At 55.7% G+C, this 16226-nt stretch overlaps 1 protein-coding gene across 1 annotated transcript; it reads right to left on the bottom strand.

Moving 5' to 3' along the window:
• Nucleotides 1-10801: 10801 nt before the first annotated feature.
• Nucleotides 10802-14075, bottom strand: Hmx1 (H6 family homeobox 1). The gene is made up of 2 exons (XM_005365921.2): nt 13703-14075; nt 10802-11427 (listed from the first exon to the last, which is right to left on the bottom strand). Exons 1-2 carry the CDS (start codon nt 14073-14075, stop codon nt 10802-10804), a joined length of 999 nt encoding a protein of 332 aa, XP_005365978.1.
• Between the last annotated feature and the right edge of the window lie 2151 nt (nt 14076-16226).

Here is a 16226-nt window from a genome sequence, read left to right as displayed (position 1 = left end):
AGCAAGCGCCTTAAGTTAACTGGCGGGGTGACAAACTGCAACAGAAGTCACAGATGGTCTCCCCAGGCAGGAAGCCACCCAGCGGTGGGGGCTTCAGGGGAGTTTTCCCTCCTGACCACGTGCCACAGAGCAGCTGTGACGACATAGGCTGTACCTTTCCAGTGTCTGCTCTGTTCTGGGGCGACTAGGCACTTGCTGGCTGGACCACCCTATTTCCACGCCCTCCACTGTGTCTGTCACACGACATGAAATAAGCCACCCACCCACTCACCCTCTCCCACACTGAAGGATCCTTCAGCCTGGGTCCATCACTGGCCTGGGAGTTCTGTGGAGGGTGACAAGCCTGGGTTCTACAGAATGCTGGGATCAGCCCACACATTGGCTGCAGATGGTGGGACACCCATGCCAGCATGTGCCTGTGTTTTCATGTGCCGGATAAATGCCTGTGGTGGCTGATGCTCTACATCAGCCTGACTGGGCCATGGTGCTCAAGTGTCTCGATGCTGCTAGGAAGGGGGATTTCAAATGTGATAAACGTGTAAATGGAACACTGAGTAGAACCAAATGGCTGCCACCATATCGTGGGTTTCTTACAAGGTCTTGCAAGCCAAGATGGTGGTTATCTGAGAGGAAGGAATTTTCCGAGTGACGGCAGAACAGAACCTCAGCCTGGGTTTCCAGCCCACCCATGATGAGGTTTATACTCACAGCACAGCATCAACCCTTATTTGACTTTTAGATGTCCATCTGCCTATGCAGTTTCTCATAAGCCCGTCTGTCTGTCCTGTGCATTCCAGAGTTCCACTCTCTTCAGAGAATCCGGACTGACACTTAGCAGCCAGCACAGAGCACACAGTGCTCAGAGTTCCAGCGTAAGATACTTTCATCCACATCTGTTAGTGGTAAGGTGAGGCGGTGCATTCTGTACTTTATGGCCTGAGGAAAAGCAAGGTCAGTAACCACTGTCCTCCTGCTGTGAGGATGCCTCCTCCTCCTCCTGTGGAGAAACCCAAAGAAGGATGCCTGGGACTCACGGGCTGGGTAGGGCAGGAAAAAAAGTCCAGTTCTTTGCTTGTCCCCTAAATGCTATGAACCAAAAGTGCAGCGTAAACGTCACAGAGTCTACAAGACAGAATGACTGACTGGCAGGCCATCCCTGCTGCCCTAGTGGGGCTTTGTAGAGGAGAGCCCAAGGAGGCAGCATTCTAGGGACGACGGACAGCTGGCTTGCCTGTAGGAAGCACTGGGATTCAAGGGTTTCTGGAGGTGGAATGCGGGCTACACTTGAAATAGCCCCAGCATGTGCCAACTTCACTAGCAAACCTGAACTGAGGAAACTCCCCGGGTGGGGAAACAGGAGGCTGAGGACAGGCGAGCAAGGAATGGAGAAAAGCAATCCTCCAAGGGGGAAATTGGAGCTAAAAACAGTCGAGTTCACAGCTAGCCATGAAGTACAGGGAACAAACTACATAGCTGGGTTCCAGGAATAAATGGCGCACTGGTGATAATTGTCTTAAAAAACAGAAAATAAAACAAAATGACAAAAGAGGGGTGGGATGGGGTGGAATGAAGGTCGGAGGTAGAGCTCGCTCACTTGCCTGGTGTGGAGGACCCTGGGATCCAGCCCCAGCACTGAAAGAAAGCAGAAGAGAAAAGGTGGGATTGGAAGAGGATTAGGAGTCCCCTTAAGGCTGTAGGGGGCTGCCAAGCTAATGTCTCCCTGATGCAGAATACGGGATCTTGATCACAGTGCTTAATGCTGTTCATGGAAGCGGAGGACATTCTAAACTGTGTGCATTAGTAGCTTTGAAAAAAACGGAATGGGTGGAGGAACAAGGGAGCAGGGAGGTTTCACTGGGTTTCTATCTAGTTAGTTTGCTGACAGTAATCTAGTCCCACCTAGAAAACTCAAACCCTCAAGTATGAGGGTCTCTTGGTTTAAATCTTCTGGGTCTCCGAGTGGGAAATGACATTTCATTTATATTTCTTAAGGGATTTGGTAAGAGGTTCCACGATGTGCCAAGTGGATCCCACACTCTATAGGAGCCTCTGATGAAGCCTTTAAGGCCAGAGTTTAGAAGGTGAGGCTGGGGGACCAGGAGCTAGAAGTCAGCTGGAACCACAAGGCAGATCCTGTCTCAGAAATAATAACAATAACAATAATAAGTGGGCTTGTCTGGGGTGAGTCCCCATCTTGAACGGAACCTTCCTCCAGCATGCTTGGTCACACACTTGATTTCCCCCCCTTCTGACAATGCAGCTCCTATTTTTGTTGTTGTTGTCCTGTGTCCCCCTCCCTTACCGCCGAGACAGGGTTTCTCTGTAGCTTTGGAGCCTGTCCTGGAACTAGCTCTTGTAGACCAGGCTGGCCTCGAACTCACAGATCACCTGCCTCTGCTGGGATTAAAGGTGTGCGCTGCCGCCACTCGGTGCATTTCCTATTTTTTTTTTAAAAAAAAATAAACGAATTTAGTGAAAACTCAGGGTGAATTTGTAGCTTAAGAGAAGTCTGCTTGAAACCTTGAATTCCATCGCCAGCCCCGCAAAAATAGAAATTTAAAAGAAGAATTATTTTTAAAAGAAAAAAATTCATCCAGGGCTGGTGGCGTAAACCTTTAATACCAGCACTCGGAAGGCAGAGGCAGGCAGATCTCTGAGTTCGAGGCCAGCTTGGTCTCCAGAGTGAGTTTCAGGGCAGTCAAGATTGTTATACAGAGAAATCTTGTCAGGTGAAAACAAGACGGAAATAAAGAAGGGAGGGAGGGAGGAAAGGAATGGGAGGGAGGGAGAGATATATCTATAAATAAAAAATAATAAGTAAAAAAGAAAAACCATTTGGCTATCTCTGGGTGAATTTGTAGAGCCCCTTCCTCTCCCACCCCCTCCTCTTTAATTTTCTAAAACGAACACAGCTTCTCTGCGCAGCTGGGGACCTGAAAACCGATTGGCTAGCAGCCGGTGAGGCCAACGGACCTGAGTCCTGCTGGCCCGGCAGAGGGCCGGAAGCTTGGGTCCTGAGTCCAGCGCCTGTCCCAACTACCCCGGGCTGCCGAACTGCCTGGCTAGCCCTGGGTCTGAGTCGGAAGATTTGAGGGTCTGACTCCAGAAGTCTCTGGAGTTCTGATCTAAGATGAGCGCCAGGTTCCCCGCAGATCCTCGGGTACACCCGCCGTCCTGCGCGCCTCACCGGCTCCGGAGCTCATCACTTCCCACGGGCCGCGGGTCCCAGGGGCGCGGCCCTAGGCTCGCGGCAGAAGGTGGAGGGCCAAGGGGCCGCTCTTAAGGAAAAGAAGTTGAATCATCAGAGAAACCATTAGGCTAATGTGATGTGCTGTAAGACGCGGGATCAATGCGGCCAACCCGCGGTGGGGGCACAGCTGCCGCGCATGCGAGGCTCTTGTTCATTTGGGGGAAATGGATTTTAGAAATTTCAGAAAGAAAACTCAATCCAAAGCCAGAGTAACCTTCGTGTGAATGTGCTGTGGTTGTACAAGCTGCGAGAACCACTCATAGAGAACTGTCTAGTGGGGACAGTGACCTCGGTAGGGCGAAACAGACTGAGGTTCTAGAAAACCAGAGTGACCCAGGTACCGACCGGGTGAAGGGTGAAAGAGCACCCAAATGTCGGCTGGGTTACGACTGTGAGACCTCAAACACTCCCGTGTGAGCACTCAAACACAGGCTTCTGCTCCTCTATGCCAGGGCAGAGGAGGGAGCTGGGTGCTGAGTTAGCTATCCAAACCCCGTGAAGAGCGTACTCTGAGCAAAGACCTGGGCAGGATGCTCTCCCAGCTACTCCCGTGTTTTTGTGAAAGGTGCTGAGCTGAGTCACACACACACACACACACACACACACACACACACACCCTAAAGGCAGGGCTAGGGCCCGGGATCAGAGCCTGGGCTCCTGGCTCCACCAGTTCCTGTTTTGTTTTGTTTTTTTTTTTAAGGTGGGCGACTGGAGGTTCCAGTCCTTCACAGTGTGGCTTCCCCATTCTGTCCTCTCTGTCCCCAAAGCCCTTCTGCTTGCTGACCCAAGCTATTGTACTCTTCTAGAGCTCAGAGGAGGAAGCCCGTCTTGGGGCCACAACGGGCTTGTCCACAGGATGAGCAGGGAAGATTGGACCGCTGGGTCACTTCTCAGCGAGTTAGAGGTTGCTGGGGAGATGGGATGCTCTGGGCAAGCGCTGCAGCTCAACCCTCTCCAGCAATCCCTAGCAGGTAAAGAGCCTCCGGAAAATGTTTCACGTCTTTTCTCTACAATCGTTTTCAGTCACCCCAAGGACAGGTCAGAACCATTCGCTTGTCATCGTCTTCCGACTGCATGACCAACCCTCCTCCAGGTTAGAGGAAGCCTTGGGTGGCTCCGGGTGAGCCCCAGCTACAGTCTTCAAACCTTAAAACAGGATGTGGAGTCAGTTCCTGCGTGAGGCCCTCAGAGCAACTCCCCGATGTGGAGAACTCCCTAGAAAGAGTTGGAGAGCTTGGGGGGGGGGCTCTCCCACTCTTGTCCCCTCTTTTACCCAGTTGTAAAGAAATCTCAACCTTGCCTCTGCCTCCCCAGGTCACCGGGTACGTGCGCTGGGATTCGGACTGGGACAGAATCTTTTTCGTGCTCGTAGCTAGGATAGCAACCCTGTTTGTTGTGGGGACACGATAAAACGGTGAGGCTCAGTTCGTAATCCTAAGAAGGCAGAAGGCGTCTCTACCAGACAGAGGAGCAATCCTCAAACCAGCCATGAGGATACAGGAAAGACCCACAGAGTGCAATGAGCTTTACCCTGTGAGCTGGAGAGGTCTGGGGCCAGGGGCCAGGCTAGACACCTCCCACTCTACCCTCTTCCCTGGGCCAAGACTTGAGGGCCTTGACTCCACCAGCACCAGCGTTCACGTGGAACCTGTTCCCGGCGCCTTCCAGACCCGGGCGGCCCCACCTCAGTCCCCATGCACTCTGCTCAGAATGAGACTTTCACTAAGTGAGGCTGGTCTCCCAGTCTGAGTGGGGACAAGCGGGGTGAGGGGATGGGAGACGTGAGGTGCGGACGGACCGCGGGGACGGCGGGGCGGGTCTGCAGGCCGCCGCAGACTGCGAGACGCCAGGTGAGCGGCCAAGGCAGGAGTGGAGGGGCGCCGAGAGCTGGCAGGGGCCGGACCGGGGCGCGGGGGGAGGGGCGGGGCCGAGAGCCGTGGGGTCCCAAGAGACTCGGCCCCAAGCGCCCATGCCCAGCCAGGCGGGAGGGGGGCCATCATCCCTTCCCGAGCCCCACCGCTCCAGGCTCCGCAGCCGGCTCCCTCCGAGGTGCTCACACCCACCTGCCTGGGAGGGACCTCGCAGCGACCGCGGACAGATGCTGAAGCGGAATCCGTAGCCGGGTGGGTCGGAGTGCGCGGCGTCCGGGACCCGAGCGCAACCTAGAAACCAGGGCTCCGGTCGCAGGGAAGGAGTCATGTCCCGGACGGCGGAATAACGGCGAAGGACCGCGACCACCCGGGAGAGGCAAGCGGAGACTAGCAGCTCGGTGCCCCGGGAAGAGCGAAGAGAACCAGTTGACGAGGGAGGGGGGAAGATCTTCCAGACAAAGCGCAGAACCCGGCGAGTAGGCGCCCCAACCAGCAGAGGCTTCACCCGGACGATCCTGGAACGCGCAGAGCCCGCAGCTGGGCTCAGACGTTCTCGGGCCCGGACTCCCCAGCGGTCAGAATGCAGTCCTTTTCCATCCTCCCTCCCTTCTCCTGTTGCCGGTGAGCGCCTAGCCTCGCTCCCGCACTCTGCACCACAGACCCACTGTGCACTAGAATCAGAGTGCCTGGGTCCCAGATCGGAGAAGCCGCCGCTGAGCACCACCCCAAACTGCTTCGCAGGGTCACCCAGGTTACAAGCCTTAATCCCTCTCTTTCCACCCCTCCTGCATCGCAAGCAAGCACCCTTACTCCGGGTGGGGAGTCCAGAGCAGACACCCGGACAAGGAGGGTGAAAACTTGGAAAGCTGGTCAAAAAAGAGGAAAGTTTGAGATCAAAACAGTTTTAAAATTAAATGTGTGAGGCTTAAGGGGAAGATTCCGTCTAAACTTGGAGGAAATACATTTGAAAAGGTGGAATTTTAAGTGGGCCCAGGTGAGATCCGGATGGGGTGAAAATAAACCTGGAGCCTACAGCCGCTCCTCTGGGGGAGAGGGGAGACAGCCTCCCGGAAACACATGTCCTCAAATTTCCACTGTCTCGTTAAACAGGTTTATTTCGATTAGTTTTTATATAAAATCAAGAAGCTCGGCCTTCCGCAGGTATAGTCTCCTGATTAAGATCTTCTCTTCCATCCTCCCTTTTAATTTTGCTGCATATTTTAGACAAGCCAACAACACATTGTTTCGCTGGAAAATTCATAAATGCACTTTAGGTTTTTTTTTCTTTTTCGTTTTTTTTTTGTTTGTTTACGGTAACAGTCTGACTATCCCAATAAATTCCCAGTCTGGCTTAACACCCACGATACACTATAAATTCTCAGTTGGCTTTGATGATGCAAGGGCACACAATTTTTTTTGTTTGTTTTTTTTCCTCTTCTGGTTTTACTGAACAGTCCAGGTAATAATAAGCACTACCACCTTTATAATAATGAAAACACAACACAGCAAAACAAGCCAAAGCCGCTGCTGCAGGACTATGCTCTTCCGTTCGCCCATCCGTTTCCCCTCACTCTTCAGTCTGGGTTCAGTCTGCAGACTCAGTCCACTGCCAAGGGACTGGCCATTTCTCCTTTCCTTCCAGGACAACCGGGCACACAGGAGCGGCTCCAGCCTAGCTGACTAGAGTTCACTTCCCCCAAGTCCTTTCCTCACAGCATTTTGGTGAAGTCAGCTCTGGTCGCTGAGCCGGCTCAACGAAGCAAAGGGGTCATCCTCCCCCTCCCCCGCCCACCTCCCGGGTTCAGCAGCACCGTGCTGCTCTGGGCAGTCCGAGAGGAACCTCCAGGAGCAGCTCTCCCTGACGGGTGGAGCCCACAGAATTCTCAGCTTTGCTAGTCCCTGACCTCCCATAGGCTTCCCTGACCCAGAGTCCATGCTCTGAAAAAGCAGTGTTCATTTTCTACCTTGTTCCTAGGTGGGGAAGAAGGGCCCTTAGGAGTGAGAGAGAAGGCTCCTGTCAGCTCACCTGGCCAGTGCCCAGCCCCAGGATCTCAGCCCATCTGAGCTGTTCCTCCGTGAGGGCAGAGCCCAAGCTCTGGGGAGCTTCCTCCTGAACAGCCAGATTGTGTGTGTGTGTGTGTGTGTGTGTGTGTGTGTGTGTGTGTGTGTGTGTGTATGTTGCAGTTTTCCCTGCAGCTGGTAGGGTGGGGATTCATTTTGCAGGAAGGTCATTGATTTCTCCAGTGCCTACTGTTTGCTTTGACCTGGGATGAAGCAGGAAGGAGTCTTCCTTGGGTATCTTTGCTCTCTGAGCTACCCCCACCCTACTCCCCCACCCCACCCAGTATCTAGAGATGGGCTAGCCTAGGGCTGCTTCCAGACTCCTGGTAGAAGCTCAGTTGAACTAGGAATATTCCTGACTGACTGGTAAATGTGCATGCCCCGTCTGAGAATGGGCACTGTTGTTTTCACAAAAAGAATACAAGAGAGGGTACGATGCCAAATGGCTTAGGACGTAGGGAAACTGAGGCCTCGAAAAGAGGCCTTGCCAGTGGGATGTCTCTTGCCAGATGGAGAGGGTCCACTCGCAGCTTTTGTGTTAAGGGTCACTATTTGACTCCCATGAGTCAGGAGACCCCGTATTTCAGGGTGGTTGCAGCTGGACCTCACTTAGCAGTGAGTGAGGCTGGACACGGAGCCAGTGAGGAGGCTCACCTGGCAGAGACAGATCAAACCCATTCATCTTTGGCCAGCAATGAGGTGTGCCTGCAATCAACACCAGGATCAGGACTCACTAAGGTCCCCAGCGAGTCCTGGCACGTTCTAAGCCCTGAATTTCCAGGGCTTGAATGTTGTGTGTTACATTCGAATCAGTTCTTTCTGTTTAGGGATGCCTTCCTACCCTGTATCCCAGAACCTGGTGGACACTTATGGGACATGATGAGTTTGCCTGAAGCTGGTAAACTGAACCAGTTGAGGAACTGCCCTGTGCCTCACCAGGTCCTGTTCCTAGGTCCAGGAGACACCACTTCCTTGCTGAAGGACTCCAAGACTTCCCTAGAGAGCTGGTGGGGGTGGGAGGGGGAGGAGGGTTAGGGAGGTGGACAGCTCTCCTGCCCAAAAATATAAAATATAGTTCTCCAGCATCATAGATCCTGCTTGGCACAGCTGGCTCAGCTCCTTCCCTAGTGGTTGTAGTGAGGTTCCACTGCAGATGCCCATAGGATCCTGTCCCTTGTGGCCACATGTGGCAGGTGACTCACCTAAGGCATTTCACTGTGGCTCGGTAAGGAATTCTGATGAGGACACATTTGCTGCTGGGGGACTCAGAGACACTCTATAATCAGCATGCGACCTCAGCCCAAGGCACCAGATAGTAACTGGAATAACATGGTCTCACAAGGATTGTCCTGGGTTTAACTGTGCATTTTGAAAGGGCTGAGGAGAATGGCTAGTGACCTGAGTCCCCTGACACCTTGACAGTGAGGCTAGGATTCCCACCCAGAGCACAGCATGTAGGAAGTGTAGGATAGAGGGGTGCCAAGGGAAGACCCATTTGTATAGACAGGACAAGCATCAAAGAGGCCATTGCTGCTGCAGGAACCTGGGCTGTGCTAGGGTCTGCAAAGTGCCCCTGGCTTTCCAGGGTAGGCAGAGATCGTCCTGAGAGCAACATAACAGCATCAGACGTCTGATGAACTGGACACCGAAGTCTGATGAAGGCACAGTGGAGAAGTGAGGGCAAAGAGAAAGAGGTAGCCCTGCTTGTTTTGTTTGCGGACAGCCTGTACCCTGTTTGACCACGGTCCAAAGCCTTTGAAAACTCCAAGTTCATTGATGTATATTATAGTCTCTCCCAGACAAAGCTGGCTTTGCTCATGGCAAAGCAGTTCGGGGTACCCAGGGGCAGAGAGAGAGGGCCCAGGCTCAGAACCCTGAAGGACCAACTGATGAGGAAGACTGGCCTAGAGATGGGACTGCCCGCTCAAGGACCAGCACACCTTCCACTTGAGTCTCAAAACATCCATATCCTCAGGGCATGAGAACTGAGCGCAGAAGAGGAGGGAAAGAAGGGAGGTGCTCCGTGGAGCACTACCACCGGGTCTCAATAATGGAAACCAGCTCTTTGGACTTGGGTGGTAGTGAGAAAACATGAGAGAGAGAGAGAGAGAGAGAGAGAGAGAGAGAGAGAGAGAGAGAGAGAGAGAGCGCGAGCCCGCGCACACGCGCACACACACACACACACACACACACACACACGGAGCAACTCCCCCATCCCTTGGCGCCTTCTCCTAGGCTGTCTGGCGCCACCGTGGTCACCCCAGGCTACTCATCTCAACTGTGGGATGTCTACTTTCAGGTGAAGCAGGGATGAAGACAGGTCCAGGGTCCCCTATTAAAACCGAGAGTGAAGTGACCCCTTCAAACTTGGAAAGCCCTCTCCCAGTTAGGCTCAAAAGCACACCAAAGCCGGGCAGTGGTGGCGCACGCCTTTAACCCCAGCACTTGGGAGGCAGAGGCAGGCGGATCTCTGGGAGTTCGAGACCAGCCTAGGCTCCAAAGCTACAAAGAAACCCTGTCTCGAAAAAACCAAAAAAAAAAAAAAAAACCACCAAAAAAAGTACCCCTCTTCACACAGCAGGGCCCACCTGTAGGTAGGGGCAGTCAGCTTGGGGGCAACGAAGAAAACAGATGACCCAGCTGGTCTAGACTGCCCAAGGATATAGATGGACCAGAGGAGGCAGGAGAAAGCACCTCAGCGCCTTGCTGGAAGAACCAGAACTTTGTTTTGGTTCAAAGAATTTCTATACAGAACCTGCTGTCTCCTGCAAGACCGGGTAAGGGCAGTGACACAGCCTCATGAGTGCTGGTGACTAATCGGTAGTCAGAGAGAGTCCTACCTTCATCTGCCTGTGCCTTTTGGTTTCAGTCCCCTGAACTATAGAGCACACTGCCATCTTTACATCGCCACTCCTCCCTCTTGGACCTTTAGGCCTTCCACGGAGGTCCAGCGGGCCTCCCTGTCAGAAGGAGAGTAAAACTGACGACCATAGACCCAGAGTGTGGCTCCAGCCTGCCCCACCCACCTACCCCAGGACAGCCTTCCCAAGTCCCTGGCGAACTTTGGAGGGAAGCACCCACTCACTCAGGCCTGCTACCAGAAGAGTCTCTGCCCAGCGACCACACAGCAGCGAGTCCCTCCAGAAAACGTCCCTTTTTATTCCATATGCAAAGAAGTAAAGTCATCACAGAAAAAAAAAAGTCTTCGCCAAACCAAGAGAACCAAAGCCGCCCAGAGAAGCCCTCTTCGGAAGAGAGGCCCAAGATGAGATGTCCCAAGGCCCGCGGCTCTCTGCGCTGTCCTCTCGAGGAGGACCCTGCTGTCTAAGTTCCTGTGAGGTCCCGAGAAGGGGCCATTTTTAGTTAGGGGCAGGGTGCCTCGGAGACAGTCACCATGCGGTTTCTTGGCCAGCCCGTTCCAAGTGTCCGTTTGCCCGCATCTGCTCAGCACTCAGTGCCGGCGAGAACTGTCGCATTGCCGCTTGCCTCTGAGCCGGGCTCCAGCCCTGTAGCTGGCTGCGAGTCTCCCGCTGCCGCAGTCTGGTACACTCTGGAGCGGCTGCCCACAGAGATGGCAGCCCAAGGTACTGCGAGGTGCGCCTGCACTGAGGGCGCGTGCTCACACCAGCCCCGGCATCTGCGCGCGCAGGAAGGGCACCGAGGCAGCAGCGGGGAAGGCGGCCAGCGGGTAAGCCAGCGCGCCCGAGAAACCGAGCAGCGGCGGTGGCGGAGCGGGTGCGGGCGGTGCCAGCGGGAAGGGTAGCGCGGGCCCCGCGGCGGCAGGGGGACTCTCGTGGTAGAGCACCGGCACGCGGACCAGACGCTGCGCGCTCGGAGGGGACAGGCTGGCCGCCTCCAGCTCCGCTGCCAGCTGCCGCTTCCACTTGTTGCGACGGTTCTGGAACCAGATCTTGACCTGCGTCTCGGTGAGCTGCAGTGAGGCGGCGAGGCCTGCCCGCTCCGCGCTGCTCAGGTAGCGCTTCAGGTCGAAGGTGGACTCGAGTTGGAAGACCTGACTGCGCGAGAAAACCGTGCGCGTCTTCTTCTTGCGGCCACCGCGCGCCTCCCCTGCCGCAGCCGCCGCTGCTGCAGGGGCCTCTGCCAGCTCCGCCGCCTCCTCCCCGCCGGCCGCTGGGCCCTGCGTCGTCGCCTCCCGCGGCAAGGCTCCCGGCCGGGGACACCGCGGCCATGAACTCTCTGCGCGACCCATCTCCTCGCAGGCCTCCGGAGAGTCCCGGTCGCTTGCTGCAGGGGAAAAACGGGCATAGTGGTAGGTTCTAAGTGTCTGCCCTAGAAGAAGTCACTGAGATTGAATTCCTCCCTCCTTCAAATCCTCCACAGCCAAATGTCAAAAGCTGGGAAATATTCCCTGAGCAAGGGTTGGGGCGCCTTACACTTGTGGGTTGGGGGAGTGGCAGAGACAAAGGCATAAGGTGAAGCCCAAGACCAGGGCCACAGGCAAACACGTGGCAACATATGCCTAGAGGAGGACAGAATGAGAAAGAAAGAAAGAAAGAAAGAAAGAAAGAAAGAAAGAAAGAAAGAAAGAAAGAAAAAAGGAAAGAAAGAAAGAGAAAGGCTAATTCAAAAGGCAAGCTGACCACTTGCTCCTGTCTCAGCTGTATCCCAGGCCTTACACAATCATAGAGGAGACCCGATGTCCTTCAGATTTATGTACACACAGAAACTGACATACAAGCTGGCAGCTAGGGACCAAGGCCTCTCCATCACTCAAGGGGGCAGACACCAGGGAAACAGCTCTTAGGAGAAACGAATGCACATCCCCCCACAAAACTCCGTTGAGGTGACACTGGCACAACCCTGACCCAGACACCCTCAAGTGGCAGACCCTTTGCAAAAGCGAACCTACTCCAAGGGAGCACAGGAAGGCTGTTCTGCGGACCACAATATCCCTACCCTGCATCAAACATCTACCCGTTCCCTGGGGGCTCCTGTTCACAGAGATCCTCTGGACTCATGTTCCAAGTACCAAGCTCTGGATGAGAAGGGATGTCACCAGATTAAAGCAGTTCACACGAGTCCCTGGTGCTCCTCTAGACCTCTGGGCTCACGGAACTAACTTAGGCCAGCCTGTTATTCTGACAGGTCAAGGTCAAGGTGGGTTTTGACCCAGGTTATATCTCAGCGGTGGGCTTGTGTGTCTGGCTAAACTCTGCCTGGTGTCCTTGGAAGCATGCTGATCCCGCTTGTGCCCCTGCCCAGCCCCCATGTTCAGTGCTCTCTCGGTGCCCACTACAAAGTCACATAGCAGGATGGTTACATATGCAGCCAGAACTAGGGCTCCCCCTTTGGCACAAAACACCCTAAGCCCCTGCACTCACAGAGGTCCATGGATTGCGATGAAGTGCTCATCCGACTCCCCTGCTCTGACAGGAATAGGGAACCCTAACCCGCATGGTGCGAAATGAGGAGGAGGCACCTGCATGGAGGATGACCACTGGGCTGCAGGTGAGGACAGCCTCACTCAAGCGTGGAAGAAAATTCAACCCGCAAGTCTCCTCATTGGATCTCAGTCCTACTACGGGGCCCTGCTTAGGTTTATGTAAAGAAGGCACCCAGACCTGGGATGGGAGACCGCCGTCGACTCCACACCAGGAAGGTATCTAACGGAAGAGAATGGTTGCAGGCCACTTCCTACTTCAAAGCTCCTGGACCTACACACAGGTGGCTCCCAGAACGATAGTGGGCAGTCTTTAGCCACGTGTGTTTTTGGAAGGAGGCTGGCAAAGAGGGCTGGGGTCGGAGAGGTTGAAATATCTTTCCTAGTCTTTCTCCGGGGAAGATCCTAAGAGAGGTAAGGACACTCTGGAGACAGAAGCAGAATCAGGATGTCCAGGCCAGATGGGTAAGTGGGTTCTGGGGCTGAAGAGCCCCCAACACCCATTCTCTGAGTCCTCCACAGGAAACAAAGGCCAAGGAGGGGGAGGGGCAATAAATGAAGAGAGGGGTGGAAAGGACCCTTCGGAGTGCACTCCCACCGGCCTCAGCCCCGGGCTTGGGAAGACCCAAAAGGAAACCCAGGCCCAAACAGCCGGGCTCTAACTGCAGTTGGTAGAGCACATGACACTTTGGGGGCCACAGTTACTGTGGAAGAAGGCCTCCCATCCAAACCCCATAACTGAGGGTCCTCTGCTCAGCATCCCTTTTATTTTTAGTGCTTGACTCCACGGTCTCCCCTTCTCTTCTCTCCCCTCATTTTCCTTTCATCTTCACTGACTCTCCCTTTCCCTCTCCTGTCTTCCCGCGGCCTGTTTCACTCTCCTCTCTCCTGTCCGCAATTTTGCTTCCTCCAGCCCCAATCTGCGCCTTAGTAATTCCAAGCGTGAACCGCCATCCCTTGTCTCCAAAAACTGCTCAAGCTGGCGTTCCAAGGGGTTCTCATACCACCCAGGCCCGGTACACAGAAAACTACCATTTCACCAAGGCCAAAAGAATGCGCGGGGGGGGGGGGCAGCAGGGTCCCGGCGCATTGCCCACTCCTTCCCGCACCCTCACTCACTGTCAGGACTCAGGCCACCTCCGTAGCCGCCGTGGGCCCGTGGGTACCACCGCGTCGTGCCTCCGCAGCCGAGCGCAAAGGGCGGCCCGGGCCCGGGAGGTGGCCGGGGCCCGAGGCCCAGCGCCCGCGCCCTCGCCTCCCCGCCCGGCCCGCTGCCCGCGCGTAGCTGTCGCCGCCTCTGCAGCCGTCGCTGCCTGACCAGCTCTGGGTCCTCATCCTCGGGGTCCTCGTCGTCTTCCTCCTCCTCGCGGACGCCATCGCCCTGGGTTGCACGCCCCGCACCCTTGGCCTCGGCTGCCAGCAGATTCTCGATGAGGAAGGAAGAGGCGCGGGCAGGCGTGGCGCGCCCAGGTTCGGTCAGCTCATCCGGCATCGCGGCCGCGGGCCCGTCGGGCAACGGTGGGATCCTGCGGGGTCCCCGGTGCCCGGGGCGCAGCCGCTTCCTGGTCTCACTGAGATCGTGGCGAGCGGCTGCCCAGCGCACGCGCGGGCCGGCCCTAGAGAGCCGCTTCCCCGAGCGCGGGCGTCGGGTTCCACGAGGCGGGCGTGGGCTTCAGCGCCGCGCTGAGCTGGGCGGGAGCGGGTGCGTGCGGACAGCGTTCCCGCAGCTGCCTCGCTTGTCTTTCTCGTAGCGGTTCAGGTCCCCGCCCCGGCCGGCCTCACGGGGGGGGCGGGGGCAGAGAGGGGCGGGGCAGGGGGCGGGGCGGCGCGGGCTCCGCAGGCTCAACCCCAAGAAACCGCCGCGTCCCTGAGAGAGAGGCCACTGCCAAAGACGCCGCCCGGCCGGAGCCTGCACGCAGGCAGCGGCGCGACCCAGGGCAGGGGGCCCGGTGGTCGCGCGGGGACGACCCCGCGTGATGCATTCCGGCGGTCCCCCGCATCGGCGCCAGGGGGTGGAGAAGGGCGGGGCCTCGGCTGGAAGGACGACCATTGGCTAGAGGGTCGCCGTGAGGTCCAGGTTGGCCAATCGTGTCCGAGGAGAGCGAGGACTCACCCACCGAGAGCGTGTTGGAACCCGCAGAACGCACGGTATGTGCGTGAGTTCCTGTGTTGGGGTGACTATGTATTCGCGCGTATGTAAGAACTATAGCCGATTGGACTGTAACCTCACTTTTTTAAAAGACCCCGTGCGTGTAATTAAAAAAGGGAATTTTGTCGAAGCAAGGTTTAGAAACGCGACTACGCTTTCCGTGCCATCGCGGTGCGATCGAATGCTGTTGCTTCCGGGGCTCAGTCTCGTTGTGTAAAGAGATCGAAACCCAAAGGGCCAGGACCCCCTGCATCCGGGTGTCCCGCTGACAGGGAGCCAGCCGGTTTTGGCGGCGCTGGAACCTCCATCGCCCGGTTCGCTCTCTTTCAGTTCGGCGAGAGCTTCAGGCCAGCCACTGTGGGGGTCTGGAGGTCGTGTGGGACAGTGCCTCCTTCTGCCTCTGTTTCTTGCCCTACCCAGAGTTAGTTAACTTCCCCCGCTTCAGCAGCGAGGCCGCAGAGGGTAACTCAGACTTCGCTGAGGCCCGAGGATCTGTGACCCACTTTCGACGCGAACAGTGGACAGCCCAGTCACTGAGGGCAGCGCTTCACTGGACGCGGGTTATCACGGAAAGGCGCATCCAGCCGCTTAGTGCAGGTCCACAGCCAGTGCCTAACGAAATGTGTTCCACTTTCCAGGAAGGAGATTGCAGGCCTGGAGCTTACGCCTTCTTTTCTTAATCTTCCAAACAAGCGCGGTAGAGGGAACGTCACCTATTTTCCAAATGGGAAAACTAATGGAAAAAGAGAACCCCCGTCCTTCCCTCCCCCGCCCCATCTCCGGCCCAGGGTAAGGGGGTCTCCAGGCTTGGAGTCCAGAGTTTGCCCAGAATGAGAGGCAGGATGAGCAACCAGGCTGTGGAACCTTTGGGCCTGCACCCTATCGTAGCCTCTGCTGCCCAAGGCCTGGGTGTGCCTTCTTGGGAATGATCTCTGGCTGGAAACCTGATTGGGAGGTGGGTTTTGTGCACACTGGAACTCCATTTCGGGCCATATTCTGCAAGGCAGGAAGGATCTGTGGCAAGCAGCCACATCTCATAGATGAGGACTCTGATTCTCAATTCTCCAGGAACAGTCCAAGTCCCCCAAGCACGACATTCTTGGTGCCTGGGCTCAGAAAGACTCAGCGACCTGGGAAGAAGGAAGAAGGGAGACATTAGCACCCAAATTCGTTTATAGGAGTCAGGCACAAACCCTGAGCCAATCAAAGTTGTTTTTAACGGATGTAGAAACTGATGCCAGAGAGGAGCCCTACTAAACATGGCTGTGGGGAGAACCAAGCAAGTTTCAGGCTCCCCTATGAGTAGCACCTTCCTCCCTGCAAAACCGCAAGCCTGTTGGGTGGGTTGTGGCTTCCATTTCTCTGCGCACTGTCTGAGTGGGGGAGCCAGGCAAGACTTCTTCAGAGTCTGGGTTGTAATTCCCTCTGCTCTAGGGTTATGTGGCCCTCACTTGGACTGGCATCTTGCTGGTAAACCATGGGTAAGTGTCACTG

The sequence above is a fragment of the Microtus ochrogaster genome, unplaced genomic scaffold (assembly GCF_000317375.1).
Source record: "Microtus ochrogaster isolate Prairie Vole_2 unplaced genomic scaffold, MicOch1.0 UNK5, whole genome shotgun sequence".
In the NCBI taxonomy this organism is placed as follows: domain Eukaryota; kingdom Metazoa; phylum Chordata; class Mammalia; order Rodentia; family Cricetidae; genus Microtus; species Microtus ochrogaster.
The sequence above is the reverse complement of the archived record's forward strand: the minus strand, read 5'-3'. Positions and strand labels throughout refer to the sequence as shown.